This window comes from Equus asinus, chromosome 8 (genome assembly GCF_041296235.1).
Source record: "Equus asinus isolate D_3611 breed Donkey chromosome 8, EquAss-T2T_v2, whole genome shotgun sequence".
NCBI lineage: Eukaryota > Metazoa > Chordata > Mammalia > Perissodactyla > Equidae > Equus > Equus asinus.
In genome coordinates, this window is record NC_091797.1 from 89,260,244 (window position 1) to 89,282,566 (window position 22,323).

The 22,323-nt window shown below is 48.3% G+C and overlaps 1 protein-coding gene across 5 annotated transcripts in view; it reads left to right on the forward strand.

Moving 5' to 3' along the window:
• Positions 1-22,323, forward strand: part of SEZ6L (seizure related 6 homolog like) — a 185,020-nt gene that overhangs the window by 114,832 nt on the left and 47,865 nt on the right. For all 5 annotated transcript variants that reach the window (XM_044775664.2, XM_044775661.2, XM_044775662.2 and 2 more), the window contains exons 5-9: positions 2,202-2,387; positions 6,951-7,116; positions 10,802-10,968; positions 11,380-11,574; positions 13,058-13,196. In XM_044775664.2, the coding sequence (XP_044631599.2) occupies positions 2,202-2,387; positions 6,951-7,116; positions 10,802-10,968; positions 11,380-11,574; positions 13,058-13,196 (853 nt within the window). The remainder of the gene's footprint in view (positions 1-2,201; positions 2,388-6,950; positions 7,117-10,801; positions 10,969-11,379; positions 11,575-13,057; positions 13,197-22,323) is intronic.

Consider the following 22,323-nt stretch of genomic DNA (forward strand, 5'->3'; position numbering starts at 1 on the left):
AAGCCGTGTGTCTCAGTTTCCCCCTGCAGCCAAGGATTCTCAAACCTCTTGTGCCAGGGATCCCTCTGGCAGTTTGGTCAAACCTATGGACCCCCTCTCAGAGTAACATTTTTAAGAGCATGAAATAAAATGTATACAATTAAAAAGGAAACCAGTCATCCTGAAGTACAGTTGTCAAAATATTGTTTTAATCTATGATATCGTAATCCATGTGCTTCTTTATTAAGACATTAGATCATAATGTCTCCTGGAAGTTCTGATAATTACTGTAATTTCAAAGTACTGAGGAGCATCAGAAATGTGTCAAGATATCCATTATGATATGAAAATATCTGTGATTGCTCTTGGTGACAAAGTCACAGTTTCTGCTAATTTGTTACACTTTGTCGCCTACATTCGTGATTGAAGGAAACACGGCAGATCAGTTAAAGGTTAAGGAAAGTAAGCCAGCCCCCTTTGCCAGTTCAAGGTCATGGCTCCTGAATTTGATCCGTGAATCCCCTGTGAGTCTGTGGACTTCTGGTAAAGCGCTTCTGCCGCTGGGCCCCTTTCTCTTTTTTCTTCGTGTACAGTGTTTCTTTCCTGTCTATTTCTAAATCTCTCTTGTTCTCTGCTTACTTCTCACTTCTCTTCTCTTCCTTCCTCTCTCCTTCTTTCTCTCCACTTCCCTCTTTTCTTGCTTCCTTTATTTCTGCCTCTCCTCCCGTCCCTCTCGTCATCCCCATCCTCCATCCGCTCTTCCTTCTCTCTCTCTCTCCCTCGTCATCCCGTTTCCCCACCGCCCGGGCAGTTTCCACGCCCTCAGGTTGCTTCCCTCCACCAGAGGCTTCTCCCTGGACACCTGCCAAATAACCGACTGGAAAGTGGGGTCCTTAGGCACACAGCAGGGTATTGAAAACCATCCACTTTTACATCAAATGGACCAAACATCTGGAGAAACCATCCTTTTAAGCTTTCCCCTTGGATGTTTCTGAACCAGGTGGATGACGGCATGTGGGAGTGTCTGTTTCATGACATCTTTTCCATATTGAGAATACCGTCTGTTGTCTTTGTTAATTAAAAAATGGGAAAAACACAGCTTGTTGAACCATGAAGTTGGGTTTATTCCTCCTGATGAGTCCTGGGAATATAGATGCCCTGTTCTGTAGGGGAGATCAGATCACGGTCTAGGGGTGGGGCTCGGATGGGTTCAACTTCCTCTTAAGAAAATTGAGGAGCTCAACATGGCCCCACACACCTGTCTGCCACCCCCTCTAGTGGGCGCTGTGTGCCAGACACTGGGCAGAGGATGCTCTTGCTTGGCATTAGCCCATTTCATCCTTACCACCACCTGGGCGGGGGGGGGGACCTTACCAGCTTCACTGGGAAGATGAGGAGAGTGAAGTCCTGGGCGCCGTGCCACTTTCTCAAGGTCACACAGTTTTCAAGTGATAGAGTAAAAACGTGAACTCATGTTGCTCTCCCTCCAAAACCCAACGGCTTACCTCCCAGGATAGTTGTGTTTAAGCTTTTCATACCCTTTGGCATTTCTTTTTTTTTTTTTTTTTTTTTTAGATTTTATTTTTTCCTTTTTCTCCCCAAAGCCCCCCGGTACGTAGTTGTGTATTCTTTGTTGTGGGTTCTTCTAGTTGTGGCATGTGGGACGCTGCCTCAGCGTGGTCTGATGAGCAGTGCCATGTCCGCGCCCAGGATTCGAACTAACGAAACACCTGGCCGCCTGCAGCGGAGTGCGCGAACTTAACCACTCGGCCACGGGGCCAGCCCCCCCTTTGGCATTTCTTGAAGAGCTGGTTATTCTAATTCTGGTGTAAGAGTCTGCTTTTTTAACAAACACCTAAGATGTCCGTGCAGGTGGGACTAATCTATCTGGGCGATACTGTCCCTCCTGTGCTCAAGGAGAAGGCCATTCTACGTCCACGTGGACAAAGGCTCAAACAAGGTAGAGGAACTCATTTTTCACCCCAAACCTGCTGTCTCTGGCTAGGCAGGGTGGGGAGCTTTGAGCCCAGGAAAAGTGCTAATTTGGCAGTCTCAGCACCGTATGATCAACGAGAGTCACAAAAATACCCTCCTCCAGCACTCCGGAGTCCCCAGGGGCCTCATCTTTCTCCTCAGCACAAATTGGCTCCCGAGATGTGGGTCACGTTCATTGTCTCCCCCTCGGACGGATGATTATTGTCTGCCTCTGCCTTTCTCCCCAGCCTTCATGCTGAGCTGCAACTTCCCCCGCCGCCCCGACTACGGGGATGTCACCGTGATGGACCTGCACTCCGGCGGGGTGGCCCACTTCCACTGCCACCTGGGCTACGAGCTCCAGGGTGCCAAGACGCTGACATGCATCAACGCCTCCAAGCCCCATTGGAGCAGCCAGGAGCCCATCTGCTCAGGTACGCTCCGGCCTCAGCTGGACCAAACACGGATAGTCCACTAAGAGGGGAGAGAGCAACACCTAGGGCATTAAGATTGACCTTAGGGAAGAGACTGCTGGAAACGGAGATGGCTGCTGCCATTTAAATTTGTATTATGTGATCAAATACACATAACATAGAATTCACCATTAGTGACATTTAGTACATTCACAATATTATACAACCATTGCCATTCTCCAGTTCCAGAACATCTTTGTCATCCCCAAAAGGAAACCCTGTACCCATTAGCAGTCACTCCCCATTCTTCTCTTCTTCCTGCATCCCAAGCCTCGCCAGCCACCAATCTGCTTTCTGTCTCTATGGATTTGCCTGTTCTGGACATTTCACATAAACAGAATCATATAATATGTGAACTTTTGTGTCTGGCTTCTTTCACTGAGCGTAATGTTTTCAGCGTTCATCTGTGTTGGGGCATGTATCAGAACTTCATTCCTTTTCATGGCTGAATAAGATTCCATTGTATGGATGGACCACATTTTATCTGTTCATTCATTGGTGGACATTTGAGTTGTTTCTACTTTTTGGCTATTAGGAATAATGCTGCTATGAACATTTGTGTGTAAGTTTTTGTGTGGACATGTTTTTCTTTCTCTTGGGTAGATACCTAGAAGTGGAATTGCTGGGTCATATGGTAATTCTATGTTTAACTTTTTAAGAAACCATCAAACTATTTTCCACAGTGGCTACACCATTTTGTCTTCCCACCAGCCATATATGAGGGTACCAATTTCTCCACATCCTCACCAGCACTTGCTATTTTCCATGTTTCCTTTTCATTATTACAGCCATCCTAGTAGGTATAAACTGGTATCTCATTATGGGTTTTGATTTGCATTTCCCTGATGGCTAATGATGTTGAGCATCTTTTAATATGTTTGCTGGCCATTTGTTTATCCTCTAGGGGAGATGTCTATTTAAGTCCTTTGCCTGTTTTCCTTATTTGGTTGTTTGTCTTTTTATTGTTGAGTTGTAAGAGTTCTTTACATATTCCGGATACTAGACCCTTATCAATATACAATTTGCATATATTTTCTCCCACTCTGTGGATTGTCTTTTCCCTTCTTGATGGTGTCATTTCATGCAAAAAAGTTTGTAACTTTAATGAAGTCTAATTTATCTTTTTTTTTTCTTTTGTTGCTTATGCTTTTGGTGTGACAGCTGCCATATTTTGAGTCCAGTCGATATGTACAGAGCAGCATGGCAGGGCTGCAGTAAGTCCTCACAGCAGTCCTACATGGTAGGAAGCATTATCCCCACTTTACAGATGAGGAAACTGAGGCTCATGGAGGTGAAGTCACCTGCCCAAAGTCTCCAGATAGAAACTGAATTAAGTCCAGAACCCTTCCCACCTGAGCTCTTTATCTTACACCTTCACTACTCAAAGTGGGGTCTGCAGACCAGCGAGATTATTAGAAACACTCAGTCCTGGGCTCCAGACAAGACCAACCGAATCAAACTCCACATTTTAACATGTCCCTCGTGTGATCCACGTGCACTATTTGAGAAGCACTGGGCTATACCACACTGTCCTTGCACCAGTGGGCATAGGCTTGACCCTCCTCAAGTGTCAAGAGAGCAAAACCCTATTAGATTCTCAAAAGTCCTGACAGTGGCCAGGAGAGTATAGGCTGCCCATATAAGCTGAGCACCTACTGTGTGCAGGTCATGAGCCAAGGAGAATACTGGGAACAATAAAAGATCATTCCTGTCCTCTAGGCATTTATGGTCACTGGAATCCAAAAAGCAAATGAGAGTTGATGATAAATTTTAAGATTTAATTGTTGTGGTACTGTTCCCCAAGGCCCTTCAGAATTCGTTCTCTTTTTCTTTATAACAAAGAAAAAAAATCCAAACCATGGGGCAGTTGGTCTCCACGCCTCTCTCGGGTTAATTTTTATCTATGTGTGAAATCATAGAGGAATTAAGCCTCAGTTTGTGCTAAGAAAGATGGATGGGGAGCCATGGCTGGCAAATTGAAGCCAAACTGAGCCATCAGTCGACTTAATAAGACAGGGAAGGGGAGCAGAGAGGCAGCAAATGAGCGGCAGCTTGGGGAGCACAGATGGCGGGCGCCCCCCACCAGGGACAGTGCCCTCCGTCTTCTCAGCTCCTGAGCCATAAAACTGGCTATGTTACAGGGACCTACTCTGTGCCAGGCACTGCGCCCAGGCCTCTGCATGCATCATTTCATTGATTTCTCATCGCAGTCCTATAAAGAGGGTGGAATTGTTATCACCATTTTGCAGTGAACTCGAGGTTCAGAGAGCTTCAGTGACTTGTCCTAGATCCACAGCAGAATCGTGGCCAGGTTTCAACCTCCACTTTGGGACCAGAAAGCGTCCAGGAGACAGCGACCCGGTGCTCTGTCCGTGGTCCTGAAAGAAATATAGGGCTTCCTGGCAGTGTTTTTGCTGTGGGTCACCCCAGAGTCCGGAGCAGAGAGAGCCGTCTACCTTTCTCTTCCTAGCGCAAGTCCTTATTAGTCGTGCAGTCATTCAACTAACATTTAATGAGAACCAAATATCTCCTAAGAATAAGACTACTTTCTCATATTTGTATATCTCTTCCCAGTTCACAAATCACTTTTTAGTATTCTTTATTAGATTTTTATGATAAAAGTAATATATAGTTCTGGTAAGAAAAGTTTTCAAGAAATACAAAAGTGTAGAAGACAGGATCAAATCCTTTTTATTTTTATGGTCTCAATTGATCCTTGCAAATAACTTATTGAAATAGGTATGGCAGATCATTTTCTAACTTTTTTTTCCACTTAAAATATAGTGAACATTTTCCTATATTCCTAAGTATTCTTTGAGAACATAGTTTTTAATAACTATATGAATGGAATATATTTATTTCACCAAAAAGCTGTGAGAAGACATTCATGCTATTTCTCATTTTTTGCTCTTAGAAACAATTTAGCAGGGAACATCCTCATGCATAAATTTTGGTGAAAAAAATCTCTAAATATATTTTTTAGCATAAATTCCCAGAACTTTAATTACTAAGTCAAAGTCTTTGAACATACTTTCTAGATTTTTCACCAAATTTCCCTCCTGAAAGGTCATAGCAATTTGCATTCTAACCAGTCGTGAATGAGTGACCACTTCCCATCTCCTTTACCGTCTCTGGTTTATTGCTGCTTTTTATCTTGACCAATTAGGTGGATGCAAATAGAATATAATTTAGGTTTGCATTTCTTTTATTATTAGTGAGGCTGAATTTTTTAGGGCTAAGTACTAAAAGTGTATTTCTTCTTTTGTGAACTGCCTGTTTTATGTCCTTCTTGATTACCATTTTGTAATTAAGAATCAGGGCATAAAATGAAAACAGGATTGAAACAAAAAAACAACCCACTAACTGGGAAAAAAATATTTGCAAGTCATATATCTGACAAAGGCTTAATATCCTTAATATATAAAGAACTCTCTCAACTCAATCACAAAACATCAAACAACCCAATCAAAAAATGGGCTGGAGACATGAACAGACATTTCTCCAAAGAAGATATACTGATGGCCAATAGGCACATGAAAAGATGCTCATCATCGCTGATCATCAGGGAAATGCAAATCAAAACTACACTAAGATATCACTTTACACCCGTTAGAATGACAAAAATATCTAAAACTAATAGCAACAAATGTTGAAGAGGTTGCGGAGAAAAAGGAACCCTCATACACTGCTGGTGGGAATGCAAACTGGTGCAGCCACTATGGAAAACAGTATGGAGATTCCTCAGAAAACTAAAAATAGAACTACCATACGACCCAGCCATCCCACTACTGGGTATTTATCCAAAGAGCCTGAGGTCAGCAATCCCAAAAGTCCTGTGCACCCCAATGTTTATTGCAGCACTGTTTACAATAGCCAACACGTGGAAGCAACCTAAGTGTCCAGCAACAGACGAATGGATAAAGAAGATGTGGTACATATATACAATGGAATACTACTCAGCTGCAAAACAGAACAAAATCATTCCATTTGCAACAACATGGATGGACCTTGAGAGAATTATGTTAAGTGAAATAAGCCAACTAGAGAAGGATAATCTATGACCCCACTCATATGAGGAATTTAAAATTATGGACCAAGAACAGTTTAGTGGATACCAGGGGAAAGGTGGGGTGGGGGGTGGGCACCAAGGGTGAAGTGGTGCACCTACAACATGACTGACAAACATTAATGTACAACTGAAATTTCACAAGATTGTAACCTATCAATAACTCAATAAAAAAAAAAAAAGAATCAGGGCATAGGCAGCGCTGTGGAAAAAATCCTTAAATCACAGTCATTCATTCCCTACCATGGAAAACACTTGGTGATGGCTCCAGTCATAGAACGAGATCTTCTATCAAACAGGATGAACTCAGCCCAGGAGGACAGGCCTTCTCCGTGGTCTCCCATCCTGTTTCCTCCCACTGAGGGGTTGGGGGGCGATCAGGGGAGAATGAAACACTCACTTCCTCCCTGTCTACACTCTCTTCTCATCACCCACCCACCCCTACTTTCTGCCCCCAGCCCCTTGTGGAGGAGCTGTGCACAATGCCACCATTGGCCGCGTCCTCTCCCCAAGTCACCCTGGAAACACCAATGGTAGCCAGTTCTGTGTGTGGACAATTGAGGCTCCAGAGGGCCAGAAGCTGCATCTGCACTTCGAGAGGCTGTCACTGCATGAGAAGGACAGGTAAGCCCCTGAGGGTCCCCAGCCAGCCTCATTCCCTCCTAAGAGTGTTAGAATGTGGCTAGGGACTTGGGGTCGTGAAATGGCTGAAGCTTTGGCTCATGGAAGTCAAGAAAGAGCTTGGGAGTATGGCAAGGGTGTTAGAGACCATCAGCTTCAATCTCTTCCTTTTACAGGTAAGGAAACAGTGCACACAGAGAGAAAGGGACTTGCCCCAGGTCACACGGTAGGATATAGGAAGAGGCAAGAAGGGAATCCAGATCCCCCATATTGCACTTCCCCGTTCTTTCTCTGGCACACCCCTTTCTCCAGTTGAACAAGGAGGGAGTGTTTATTGAGTACCTGTTCTGTGCCATGTCGTGTATTTGGCTCCATGGAGAAAAGTAGAAAACATTGGCTCCTGGTATGACATGGAAAAACTAGACTTACATGCATGAAAAAAACTAGGGAGAAGTTACAAGACAACGTCTAAGCAAGACCACGTCTGTGGACTCTAAGTAATATGCAAAGAATCTAGAATCATAAAACTTTAATATTCTAGGACCTTATGCTAGAATGTTCTAGGATGTTCTAGGAAACTAGGACGTCAGCTGCTTAGACTTGCTGTCTTAGATTAGGTCCCAGTGGAAACAGACATGGCGATGAGGCTGTGAGGGAACGTAGTTTATTTGGGAGCTGATCCTAGAAGACACTGGCAGAGACATGGGACAGTGAACAGGGAAGGGAGGGGACTCCACACAGTATGTGTTAATAAGCAGAGGACTGTGGGGGCAGCTGGGGCTCTATCCACCGGGGGCCTCTGGGAAACTGTGTTGAGCAGACCTCAGGTGCTCATATTGGAGGGGTGAGAGAGCTGGGGTATTTGTCCACCACTTCCCATCCCCCGTCAGATGAGGGATGCTCCTAGGCACACTACCTCCCCAACAGTGCCAGCCACCCCTTGAGCTGGTTGAGCTGGCTGATTCTCAGAGACTTTGGGTAGGAAGCTGGCAGAAAATGTGTGAGCAATGAGTGCTGAAGGGGTAGGGCCCTGACAGCATTTGCTACACTTCCAGAATGCCAGCACCTTAAAATTCTGGAATCTATCAGACTTTCTTCTTAGAATTACCATGTCCTGGCTTCTTTGAAGCTTCAAACCTGGACCGTTAACTTCTTCAGGTAGGAAAGGATGCATAGAGAAAACACCAGAAGACTGAATAATTTACCCAACTCTTGAGTCCACTTCCTTCCAAGTAGTCTGGCTTTATCCTGAACAACTCCGTATCAATAAATCATCGCTTTAAATTACAAAGCGTAGAACAGGGGCTCCAAAAACGTGGCTTCCCAGTAGCATCAGAAAGACATGGAGAAGTCTTTAGAAAATGTATTCCCAGTCTTTCCTGCTGGAGACCGATTGAGGAGCCGTACCTGGGAATCCTCGGTGAAAGACACTTTCTAAAACTTACACCTCGAGCCTGCCTCTTCTGAATGGCTTGGGGATAAATCAAGTCTAAGTTCACATTCGATGATGAGAATGAGCAGAGAGGAAACAAAAGTTAACCAAAATGAGTATTTTCTGGGTTTTAAAATCATGATGAATGAGCCAGATGCACTGACGCTGTAGTTTCGCTCGTAGTTTCTATGGGGCTCTGTAAAGGTCTGTGGAAGAAGACCTTCAACTCCAACACCAGGGAGTTGATGACCAGCAGGGAAAACTAGTTCTTGAGTCTGTCTTTAGGGAGAGAAGTTTGTAGTAGTTCCACAAGGTTAAAGACCAACACACACACAAAATGAAGACTCTTAACTGTGCCCAGAAGAAAAGAGAAATTAACTTTATCTGTCCTACACCCTTTGCTGAGGAAAACAGCAGAAATGCCACAATATATCAGTTGCAAGAGCTTAGAGCTAGATGAGGCTCCACATAAGAAATGGAACCTTGATCTCAACCTTGGAAGGGACCTAAACCTTGAACAAGGGAACCCAAAACACAGTGGGAAGAGTGTCCCAAGTAGCGAGAATGGGGAAAGGGGGATAAAGATGTAGAGGTAAATTGGGGTCATATGCTCAAGGGCTTTCAATCAGGCTGCTTCTGTAAGCTATAGAGAGCCATGGAAGGATTTTGAGTCAAGGAGGGACATGAAGAAAGATTTTAAGATGATTCTCCCCAAAATGAATTTCCTAAACTCCAGTCCCATCATATGCAGCTTAAAAGGTGGATTCTCTGGTCAGACATGTTTGGGAGATGCCGTATATGCTTATCCCTGTCTTGGAAGGTGCTAATGTACATTAGCCAGCAAAGGCACTGATGAGTCCTGCAGAAAAACAGTTTAATTTTTATTTAACCCAGCATTTCCAAAACCCATTTGACCACAGGCTATGCATGGATTGGAGACAAAACTTGTTACTATTTCAGACATTCCAGAGAACATAGCTAGAAAAGCACTATCTTTGGAAGGTTAATTGACTACAGAGATTTTGGGATCTTGGGAATTTCCTCCAGTGTGACCCTCTTTGTCAAAGACTTCAGTTCTTTGAAAGAAGAGTCCTGGGCATGGCCCCCAAGATGCAACAGAGTCAGCAGGGATCAGAAGACTGTGAAGAGCCCCCTCCCCACTCCTGGGATGGCCCCTGGTCTCTACCTCAGCCCCTTGCCCATCCCATCCACAGAGGACACATGAAAACATGAACAAACCATGCCTCCAATTGTGCATTTTAGTGACATTAGAAATTCATCTGGGAAACGTAAACCCTTTTTATGAGTCACAGGAAAAAAATCAAAGGATTAAAAATGCCTGTTTATGACTCCATAAAAGAAACTTATCTAATTTGTATACTGTTTCCTTCCCCACTTTTGCATAATTTCTTTAAAAATACAGCAAAGAGTCAAGTATCCAATGGTTTTAAGAACAGTAGAAATGAATACCCAACATATTGTCAACACACTTTGTTTTTCAGGGCACTTAATGCCGTCATATTCTCAAAGCCCACCTATAGGATAGGTGGAAAAGACGTCAGGACCCCTCCTTTTGTGCTTGTGGAGACTGAGGCCCAAGATGTGTCGAGACTTATGTCAAGTCAGTCGGTGGGGAGTTCTGGAAATCAGAACTCCTGACTCCCCACACGGTGCTTCTGGGAAATGAGAATCAGAGACAGACCCTGTCTGGGTGAAAGGCGTAATAAATTTGATGTGCACACCCACTCTGTCCTGGGCACTTTATACCCACGGTCTCTGATCCCCACACTCTGGTGTGGGTGTGACTGTACCCATTTCACAGATGAGGACACAGGGGCTCAGTGTGGCGAAGTGTCCTTGTCCAAAGTCACACCACTCAGAAGTTACAGAGTTGGGACTCTGACTGTCTGACCATGTATACCACTGTTTCTGGAATGATATTAGCTCATTAATCCCAACTTCCCAATTAGTAATATTAATCAGTATCAATTATTCAGTCAGGTTCATTCCACTGTACTTATCACTTTCCCCGGAATCTCAGAATAGTCTATGAGGAGTCTAGGACAATCATCTACAGGAAAGGAAACAGGTCCAATAAAGTGAAGCAGCTTGTCCGGGCAAGGAAGGGGTGAAGTCTGGGTTTGAGTCTGGGAATGAGGCTCCAGATGTGGTGCTCTTTGCACATCCCTCCTGCCACCATGTGTCCCAAGCGACCCGAGACCACTCAGTGGCCCTCCTCTCCTTTCCCGCTGCCAGGATGATGGTGTACAGCGGGCTCACCAACAAGTCCGCTCTTCTCTATGACTCCCTCCAAATCGAGAGTGTCCCCTTCGAGGGCCTGCTGAGCGAAGGCAACAGCATCCGCATCGAGTTCACGTCGGACCAACCGCAAGTGGCCTCAGCCTTCAACATCCGGTTCGAGGGTGAGGGTCCCCGGGGGCCTCCCCCTCTCCTGGAGTGGTGGTGTGGGAGCAGAAGAAGCATAGTGGGGCTGGGACTGTGTCCTAGGTGGTAGAAATCTGGCCTGCGAAGGATGGGGGAGACCCAGTGGCTAGTGTGACCCGTGGGCTTCCAAACGCAGACTTTGCGGGATTGGGAGGGCAGAGGTCCTTATTTCCATTTTAGGTTTTTTAAAAAATAAGGCCCCAGGAAGGCAAGTGAATAGCCCCAGGGCCCTCAGCAAGTCAATTGGAACTGGACCGCAGGATCTGGTACCCATTTTCCATGGAGCTTCCCTGAACAGCAAGAGGGGAGCCATCTTCTGAGATACAGGGCTGTGGGTGGCCCCTGGCTCATTTTGGGCTGCTGTCCCTCTTTTGTACCCCCCTCCTCAGCATTTGAGAAAGGCCACTGTTACGAGCCCTACATTCAGAATGGGAACTTCACCACATCCGACCCCACCTATAACATCGGGACCACAGTGGAGTTCACATGCGACCCCGGCCACTCTCTGGAGCAGGGCCCGGCCGTCATCGAGTGCATCAACGTGCGGGACCCGTACTGGAATGACACGGAGCCCCTGTGCAGAGGTGAGTGGGCCCACCGCCTTCCTCCCAGGGGCCCCAGGGACCTCCACCCCTTCAGATGAAGAGGCAAAGGCCCCAATTTAGAGGCATGTCACCGGTTACTTACCAATTTTATCATTTGAATTCCTTCCAGCGCTCACTGTCCTTTGGATCACGTTTGCTGCTGGTCCTCAGGAAAATTACAAAATGGATAAATTTTATAAGGTGCACATCTTGGTGAAAGGTCTGTGCATGGATTTCAGCTGCTATGTACCCCGTCTGCTATGCGCTCTTGCACAGTTCACAACCCACCCAACATCACATGGCAGCCCTGAGTCTAATTAATAATAATGATGATAATCACAATAGTGAATAGGAGTGAAAAAACTGTGTCCCAGGCACTGTGCCAAGGGTGGTGTGCACATTATCTGATTTAATCCTCACCACAACCCTGCAAGGTACATATATTGACCCCATTCACAGAGGAAACTGAAGCTGTGAAGGGACGTACCTGAGAACAGACCGAGGGTAATTGGCAGAGGTGGGAATGGAATTCAGGTCCCTCTGTTCTCAGAGACCTGTGCTCTGAGCCTCTCTGGACAGTGCTGGCTGCATAGGACCCTCATCTCCATGGGCTCCCAGTGCCCTCCCCATCTCCCCATATTCGTGGCCAATGAACCACCCTGAGCCTGGATCCATGTGGAGTGTGTGGAGTAATGAAGAGAGCGCTCGCTCCTGGCAGCCGCTGCCCGGATGGCTGTTGGCGTGAAATCACGGCCTCGCCGTGGTGAGGAATTGATCCCTGTATTAAATGTGCTGGTTTAACAGAGCAGAATTTATTGGTGCTTTGGCCTCTGCCACTTTGAGAACTTTCCAGAGCAGTGAACAGAGTGGAATTTAAAGGTCAAGGCACCAGGTGCGGCCGCATCTCTGCTTCCAGTTCAGAGCAGGGGCCCTTCCCAGTCATGTGAACTGAGAATTATCGAGCGCTTGTCTTGTGCCCGGCATTGTGCTGGGTTTGACTCCCATGAACTCAGTTAAGCTTCAGAATAACCCAGTGAAGTCAGCAGTGGTGTTACTCTGGCTTTAAAGAGGAAGGGAACTGAAGCTCCAAGAAGTTACGTGCATTGTCCCAGAGCCTGTTGGTGGCAGAAGCAAGACTCGAACCCAGGTACACCTGCCTGCAGCATAGCGTCCCTTAGCCGCCACTCGCCCTGTGCAAGGGCAGGGCTGCTGAGGGTTCACGCGGAACTCTGAGCTCTGTCCTTAGTCCTGAAAGAACGATGGCGCCCTTCGCCCCACCTTCGCCAGCTCTCCGCTAAAGGAGTCAGGTGGCCAGTCCTAATTTAATCATCCCACAAACATGTATGGATTGCCTGAGGAGAGGGGAGCTGTCCACGGTACGCAGCGAGCCGTGGCTGTCAGACTTCACAGCCCACACCCTTAACCGCTATGCCACATTGACTTCCTTATGAATGAAGTGTCTGTCTGTCTGTGTCTTTTACAGCCATGTGCGGTGGGGAGCTCTCTGCCGTGGCCGGGGTGGTGCTGTCCCCCAACTGGCCAGAGCCCTACGTGGAAGGCGAAGATTGTATCTGGAAGATTCACGTAGGGGAGGAGAAACGGATCTTCTTAGATATCCAGTTGTGAGTGTTAATGATTGGGTGGACCCCCAATCCAGCCAGATTGGGGAAGAAATTGCTCCTGCTTTATTCTTTCAATCAATGTTAATTAAGCATCTACTATGTGTCAGGGACTGTGCAAAGAACTGGGGTCCCAATGGTGAGGGAAACAGAATCATACACACACAGAAAGAGTCCCTACCCTCAGGAAGTTCAGTCTACTAAGGAAGCAGGCATTAAATGAAAAAAATACACCAATAACTGCATATGTAACTTTGATAAGCAATGTAAAGAAAGGTGCGCGGTGCTATGAGAGTCTATAATGGGATGTGATATAAAGAGGAAGGTCAGAAAAGCATTCCCTGAAGATCTGATACTAAAGCTCAGAACTAAACAATGAATTGGAGTGAATGCATCCTAAAGGGACAGAATATGCAAAGGCCCTGTGGCCAGAGCAAGCACAGTATTTTCAAGGGACTGAATGGTGGGCGTGGCCAGGAGGAAGAAGGCAGTATAACACGTACTCTTTGTACTGCAATAGTTTATTTTCCTATCTGTCTCTCTTGACTAGGCCAGAAGGTCCTTGCAGTCAGGCCCCGGTCTGATTTAGCTGTGTCCCAGGGTCTAACACATCCTGACACATAGAAGGTGCTCAGGAAATGATTACTGAGTGAAGAAATGCTGTAATGAAGGGACTCACCTGACTGTGTGGCTGTGTCCGGTGCTCAGTGGGGGGACCTAATAGATGCTTCCTCTAGAACTGCCCCCCTGCAACTACCCAGGGACTGAGAGAAGGGGACAGAGATGGATGGTGGTGTCTGGAAAAGAAGAAGGAAGGGATTCCCAACAGAAGCAGACACCGTGGCTGGGAGGGTGGGCAGAGAGTCAGGGAAGTGCCCAGCTCTGAAGAGCATCTCTGGATGCAGCCAGGGCCTCTGGGGGTCAGCGCTTCCCTCAAGCCTGAAATAGAAACCCAGTTGGCTGGGAATCAGGACTCAGGGGCAGCCTGGCTCTGCAGAGGAGCCTTGCAAGAGAAGAGGAAAATTATTTGCAAAATTATGAGTGACTGTCTTTGGAAGCTGCCCATGAGAGGCAGTGGGAAGGTCCTCAGAGGCTGTCCCAGGACCTCCTGCTCCAGTTGAGTTGAGCATTTGCAGACCTTGCTCAGTAGCCTCTTGGGGACTTGGGGCCAGGCCAACCTGGGTCAGCATTCCGTCTCCCCCGCTGTCCGGCTCTGTGACTTTGGGTTTCTCTTGGGCCCTGGTCTTTCTCATCTGTAATGAGGGTCTTGACACATCAGTGTTTCATGGCTGCTGGAGGGATTTTAAGCATCCCGTGCCCATTGCCTCCCTCGCTCGCTCCCCAGTGAGAATTCACCCCTTTCTCCCTTTCTCATCTCTCTGACTTCTAGAGTCTGGAATAAAGGGCTCATCATTCAAGACTTTTTTTTTGAGTGTCTACTATGAGCCAAACACATTATTAGGCACTGGAAAGACTCTGATAGTTGTCCCTTCAGCAGTAAAGTTTATATTGGAAAAGAATAGATTGGATGGGCTCTATTAACGCTGAAAAACAAAACAGGTGTGCACCTGCTGTGTACAAGTACCAGGCTAGGTGCTGGAAGTACAGTTGTGAGAAAAGTGGGACAGTCTCTGCCCTCACTGTCTAGTGGGCGAGGCAGACAAGAAACTATATGCAGTGTGATAAGAGCAATGATGGGGAGGACAGGCAGCTGAGGGACACTGAGTCAAATCAAGGAGGAAGTGACTTCTAAGTCGGGGTCCGGAGTGAGAAAGGTGAGCCCGGTGGAGGATATGGAGACAAGCATTCCTGAGAAAGCAACATCTAACTGGGGACCCTGTTGTCCCCAGGACACTTAGCAATGTCTGCGGGCATTTCTGGTTGTCATAATTAGTGGGGGGAGGTGGTGCTACTGGCATCTCGTGGGGAGAGCCCAGAGAGGTTGCTCAATGTCCTGCAATGCACAGGATAGCCTGCACCACAAAGAAAGAGCTGACCCAAAGTGCCAATAGTGCCGAAACAGAGAAACCCCGACCTATGCTGAGACCTGAAGGACAGATAGAAGATGGGCAGAGGTGGAGGGGAACAGTGTGCCAGCCAAAAGGAACAGCATGTGCTAAGGTCCAGATGCAAGAAGGCAAGACTCTTCTTGTCTGTCTATAATATCAAATATATGCTGAGCACTCAGTGTGTCCCAGACATTCACACCCCAGGCACCTTCACAGCAGGCGCATGCCATGGGTTCTAGCATTACCTCCGTTTTCCAGATGAGTAAACTGAGGCTCGGAGAGGTGGAGGAGTGACTATGATCACACAGCTGGGAACTGGCAGAGCTGGGATTCGAACTCCGTTGGCCTGTCTCCAGGGCCTGGGATCCTTGCCAGCATTTGAAAGCAGCTGGAGGAAGCCCCGGGAATCTGGAGCTCGGTGATGCAGGAGCGGCAGCATCAATGAGGAAGGACCGGAATCAGGCAGGGCCCCAAAGGCTGCATTAGGGAGTCTGGACCCACCCAAGTTGGGTGGCAGGGGAAGGGTTTTAAGCAGTTAACAGGATCAAAGCTTTCCAGAAGGGAGCGGGGGCCTCCGGTCACCACCCGGAGCCTCTCGCTGGCAGACTCTGGCACACGCTTGGCAGAGCGGCGTCTGGCCCCGGCACCACCTTCCTCCCACAGAGGGAGTGAAAATAGCATCTCACCAGCGAGGGTTACGTGAGGCCTGGGAGCTGCTGGGTTTAATTTATCTTGCTTGGTTTCCGCTGACAGTTTTAGTAAACCAATTTGGGTTTGATAGTAAAAATAATTCCATCCTCGGGGCCCCTCGCACGGCCTAAGTGTTTGCATTTGTTATTTATCACATCAGCGAGGAGGGCGGAGTTGGCACCGCTGCCTGAGCTGGGTAGGTGGCCCACAGCGGGCGCTGGGCGGTGTCTGCTGAGTCAGGAGGACATGAGCCCCATGTGCCAGGCGAGAGGGGAACACTTTCCCCCCTTTCTCCCGGCCAAGTCTGTTGATGCCATGGGCGTGAGGATAATGCTTCCAATTCGTCGCCACTTATGAAAGACCTACTGTGTGCTAGGCCCTGAGCTGCGTAGTTTATACCCGTGAGCAATAATGAATGTGAACATTATTACGGAGAGATAATAATTACATAAATTAGAGCTAATGTGAGTAGAGATAATTGCAGAGGGGTAATTACGCAAATTGGAGATAACGTATGCACAGCACATCGCATGGGATCTGGCACGTAGTTGGCGCTTCATAGATGGAACCTCTGATTACCCGGAGTCCTTATAAGGCAGATGTTGTCATTGCCACTTTATGGATTTGGAAATGACAGCACAGAGAGGTTAAGCGACTTCCTCAGGTCACACAGTTGATAAAGGACAGAGCCGGGTTTGCTCACACACTGTCGCCTCCTCTCTCATTGACTTGCACAGCCTTTGGGGGACCAGCTACATGTCCCAGGGATGAAGCAGAGGGGATCCCAGGCCTCCAGGAACTCGGCGTTCAGGAAATAGGGGAGTAAACAGACAATCTGATGAGATGTGGGCCAAGCGCTGTGGCTGGAGGGGTGGGAGGGAGGGAGAAGGGAGCTGGATTCACCTCTGCGAGTTGTGGAAATGTCCCAGAGAGGGTGGCATCCAAGCAGAATCTTGAAGAGTGTCAGTTGGCCAAGCTGTAATAGGGGGAGGCCGTTCCAGGAGGGGCCCTGTGCCCAAAGGACTCGAGCGGTGAAAACGTGACCCTCAGGCACCCGAACGGACGCCCTGAACTGCAACATCGGTTACAACCGTCTGCCTTGTGCTGTGGGTGTTGGAGGTAGGATGGGTCCACGATCTTAAGAGGCAGGAGCCCCCAGGCTAAAATTCCTTCATGCCCCAAATGCTTAGTCCTGTTCCAGCTCCATCAGGAATCGCTGCTTATCCTAAAACAACCAAGCATGAGGTTTTTAAATTCTTAAGGATTTCTTAAATCTCTTTCTCTTTCTTTCCCTCTCTCTCTCTCTTTCTCTCAATAAAGCATAGAAAGGAGAATAAAAGAACTAAGGAATTATTGGAGAAGGCATCATAGAATGCAAGATCTGGGAGAGGCCCAGAGAGGGAAGGTAACTCACCTAGCATCACACAGCAGGTCAGAGCTAGGACTAGAGAGACAAGTTAAGTGTGGGTGCGAGAGCTGAGCACAGCAGCCACAACCTTGAAAACGCCCCATGGCAGAGGAGTCACAAAAGCATCTTGAGTCGAAAAGAGCTGCATTTAAATCCTGACTCTGCTGGTCACCAGCTCTGTGGCCTCAGGCAGGTTAAGGATGGTGGTGACACGTGTCTTATGATATGATACAGCAGTCCACCCTGAGCCACGGTTTTGCTTTCTGCAGTTTCAGTTACCCGTGGTCCGCCACGGGCCAAAAATATCAAATGGAAAAGTCTGTAAATAAACAATCCGTAAGTTTTAAGTTGCACGCCATTCTGAGCGGCTTGATGAAATCTCGCGCCATCGCACTCCGTCCCATCCCGGACGTGAATCATCCTGTCAGCAGATCCACGCTGTAGACGCCGCCTGCCCCGTAGTCAGTTAGCAGGTGGCTCGGTTATCAGACCCACTGTCTGGGTATCACGGTGCTTGTGTTCAAGTCACCCTTATTCTACTTAATAATGTCCCCAAAGCACAAGGGTAGTGATGCTGGCAATTCGGATACACCAAAGAGAAGTTACTGTTGTGATGTCTTCCTGTGCCTAATTTATAAATTAAACTTGATCACTGGTTTGTATGTATAGGAAAAAATGTAGTATGTACGGGGTTTGGTACTATCCACGGTTTCAGACGTCCCCTGGGGGTCCTGGGACGTATTTCCCACAAAGAAGAGGGAACTACTGTACTTTGTTCCCTTTGTCCCGAGTAACCAGCATACAGTAAGTGCTCAATAAATACCAGTTAAGTCAAAGAGAAAGATGGTGAGTGTGAAAGTTACTTAAAGAGCACGGAAAGTTCTTAGTAAGGTTTCTGGCATAAAATAGGAAACTAACCACAGCTAACACTCTTTCCCCCTTACTATATGCCAGCTCCCCAGCAAACCTATGCGATATCACTATGGCGATCTCCTTTTTACAGATGAGGAAACTGAGACTCAGAGAGGTGAAGTCACTCATTCAAGGTCACACAGCTAGGAAGAGGCCAACTGAGGACTCAAACCCCATTCTCTAGGACCAAAGCCGGTGTTATAACCACACAATGAATGGTAGAGAGGTGCTCCTCCAAAGAGAGATTCCCCAGCCTCAGCTTCCAGAAGGAGAAACTGAGGCTCAGCGAGGTGCCCTCCATTGCCTGGGCACCTGTTGCAAATAGACATAAATCTCTGGAAGAAAGAAATTTCACCAAAGCCCCAGCTTGCCTTCCTTGGCTCCACTGTGGAGCCCAGCCCCAAATCTCTCCCCGTTTATGGGCCCCAGCACAGTTCTCTAACCAGGAAATAAAAGGATCTCATAACAAACCCCGGTAACCGTGTGATGGATAGCCATAGAATATTTCTTTTCGGCTGCTGCCAACCTGTTCTGTGCTAAGTTAACTCCAGGCCCTAAAATTTAAGTGCCTTGTCCAGAGGTCCTTCAGTCCCTCCAACAGAGATATAGCCGCTTTGGGCTGCAAGCATTCATCTCGAGAGCCAGGCAAGAAAGGACAGTCAAGAGTCAAGGGCCGCTCTGGCCGCAGGAGCAGAGATTTCCAGACACCAGCAGAAATCATGGGAGAAATGGCCACAGTAGAGATAAAAACTTTCCGATCCATTAGCAGAGAGAAGTGGGGTTTCCCGAGAGCCAAACGTCTAAGGAACCTGAAAAGGAACAGCAAAGTTCATAGAGCCCAGTTCCATCGTGTTACAGATGAGGAAACCGACGGCCAGGGCTGGGAAGAGGCTGCCCCAGGACCACCCTCTCCGGCAGCTACTGCTGTGTGACCAATTACCCCAAGCTCGGCAGCGGGGAACACAAGCTTGGAGCCTTGCTCACACGCCTGCATGTCAGCGAGGCAGTTCTTCTGGCCTCGGCTGGCTCGCTCGTGTGCCTGCGGGCAGCTGCGGGGTGGGTGGGCGGCTCTGCTGATCGTGGCTGGCGTTTGTCACCTATTTGGGGTGGGCTGGCTGTCACACGCTCTAGGCAGGACGGACTAGGATGGTTCATCTCTGCTGCACGTGTCTCGCATCCTCCAACAGCCAGCTTGTTCCCAGGGTGCCCGACCAGGATCCCAAGACAATGGGCAGAAGCACTCGAGGCTTCCTGTGTCTTGACTAGGAAGGGGTACAGCATCATGGCTGCCATATCCTACGGCGGGTCACAAAGCAAGGGCCAGCCTTGACTCAAGGGGTGGAGAGACGCACTCCACCTCTTGATGGCAGGTGCTTCAAAACCTCAGTGCAAAAGGTGTGGACACAGAGAGGGGCAGAGCTTTGAAACCATTTTTGCACTCAGGCTACTACAGCCAAAGTAGAGTAGACGTTAGAACCCAGGTCTCCTGGTACCGGTCCAAAGGTCCAAATGACCTCACCGGGCACAATGACCCTATGAGGTGGCCATCATTGTCCCCATTGTACAAATGAGGGAACCAAGGCTCAGAGAGGTGAAGTCACTTGCCTACGATCCCACAGCTAGGAAGTGAAAGAAACAAGATTGGTACTGGAGCTTGGTGCCTAGCATTTAGAAAGCTCAGAAAATGTTTCCTCCTCTCCATGATGCTTCCAACATGAGCGAGGCACTCTGGAAAGATTCTGAGTTTTCTCAGAGAGAAGAAAAAGCCTTTGCCTGTGGTTGGAAGTCTAGCGTTCAGGTCCCAACTCTTCCCCTGATCGGCTGTGTGACCTTGGATAAGTCACTTCACTTCTCTGAGCCTCAGTTCCCTGTCTTTAAAATAGGAGCTCTTAGAGCTCCTGAGGGGATGAAACTCTTGGCAAGGGCCTGATACATTGCACACACGCCATAATTTGATTGGCAGTTATGATGATGATTAACAATAACTCTTTCCATGGCTTGCACACCAACTAAGCTTCATTATACAACCACACACACACATACACACACACAAATGTCAGTTGCCCCTGACCATGGGGTTTGGGTGTGACGGTGAGGAATGAGGAAGAGTCACCCAAAAATACTGTCCAGGCATCTGCCTGATTAATTATTCCTGCTCCCCCCATTTTCAAGGGGTTGTCGTGGTTGCTGGTAACGTGGAAACAAGCTCTAGGATAGGTCCTCGCCCAACACATGTCTGTCTTCTGCTCCTCGGCCGCGCCACGCCCTGCCCAGCCTTGGTGACTGCAGAGCAGCTGTGGGAGGGGACCCACCCCCTGTCTCCAGCTGGTGCACGTCACCAGCTCAAGGCCTTCGGATGCTGTTAGATCTGACATCCTAGGGAGCCACGACTGCTTGTTTCACAACTCCCCAACACGCAGGGGCCCCGTGGCGGGTGGAGGAGGATGGGAGGGAGGCGGGAGGCAGGGCCCTGACCGTGGTCCTGTGCTGGCCGCGCCTCGGGAAGCCTCGGGCCGCCCGGCCGGGGCCTTGGGGTGCGCCCTCCAGGTTTCCGACAGTTCACCTCTTCCGGGAGGACCGTCCCCACGCAGCGCCCGCTCCCCACTGGGGGTTTGCAGGAGCGTTTTGGCAGCTCGGGGTGAGTCAGACCGAGGCTCGCAGGGTGACACCTTTCAGAGCCGCGTCGTGATGGAGATTCCGAGTGACAGGAAACACGCATCCTGCAGCTGTCAGCTCTCTCTCGGGATCCCTCCAGCATCTCCGTCCAGTGGAGCAGAGCCCGGGCCACCTCCCTCTGCACACGTGTGTGTGTGTGCACACCACACATCCACACATGCACATCACACACACACCCCACACACACCCCACACCACACACACGTACATACACACATATACCATACACACGTTACATTACATACACACACACACACCACACATCACACACACCCCACAAAGCCCAATCCTTTAATTCTGCTCTCATATAGCTGAGCTTCTATTACACTCTCTCAAGGTCAGTTCTCACCCCCACTCGCTAATTTTATAAATTTGGGGAAACTCATATCCAGAAAGAGGCAGAGATGTGGGCATCTCCACACAGGAAAGTCCCAGAAGGGCCACAGATCCTGCCGCGGGGCACCCCTGGGTCTGGGAAGCCCAGGCTTCACCGACTGTCTCTGAGTCTTTGCACAGTGATCCCCCCTTATCCGCGGTTTCGCTTTCTGTGGTTTCAGTTACCTGTGGTCAGTGGCGGTCTGAAAATCTCAAATGGGAAATTTCAGAAACAAACAGTTCATAAGTTGTAAATTGCGCGCTGTTCTGAGTGGCGTGATGAAACCTCGCGCTGTCCTGCTCCTTCCTTCGCCGAACGCGAGTCATCCCTCCGTCCCGTGTGTCCACTCTCCATATGCTACCCGCCTGTTAGCCGCCAGTAGCCGTCTCGGTTATCAGATCGACTGTCGTGGTGTCACAGTGCTTGTGTTCCAGTCACCCTCATTTTACTTCATAATGGCCCCAAAGCACAAGAATAGTGATGTTGGCCACTGAGATATGCCAAAGCGAAGCCTTCTTTAGGGGCCGGCCCGGTGGCACAGCAGTTAAGTGTGCATGTTCCGCTTCAGTGGCCCAGGGTTCACCAGTTTGGATCCCGGGTGCAGACATGGCACCGCTCATCAAGCCGTGCTGTGGCAGGCGTCCCACACATAAAGTAGAGGAAGATGGGCACGGATGTGCACTCAGGGCCAGTCTTCCTCAGCAAAAAGAGGAGGATTGGCAGCAGATGTTACTCAGGGCTAATCTTCCTCAAAAAAAAGAAAAAAGTGCTTCCTTTAAGTGGAAAGGTGAAAGTTCTCAACTTATTAAGGAAAGAAAAAAAATCGTGAGCTGAGGTTGCTAAGAAGAAATGAGTCTTCTGTCTGTGAAATTGTGAAGGAGGAAAAAGAAATTTGTGCTGCTTGTGTTGTCACACCTCAGATATTTCTGTATAAGAAAAAACATAACATATATAGGGACTGGCACTGTCCGTGGCTTCAGACATCCACTGGGGGTCTTGGAATGTAACCTCTCAGGATAAGAGACTACAATATTCCCAAATCCATCCTCTGATTGCTATG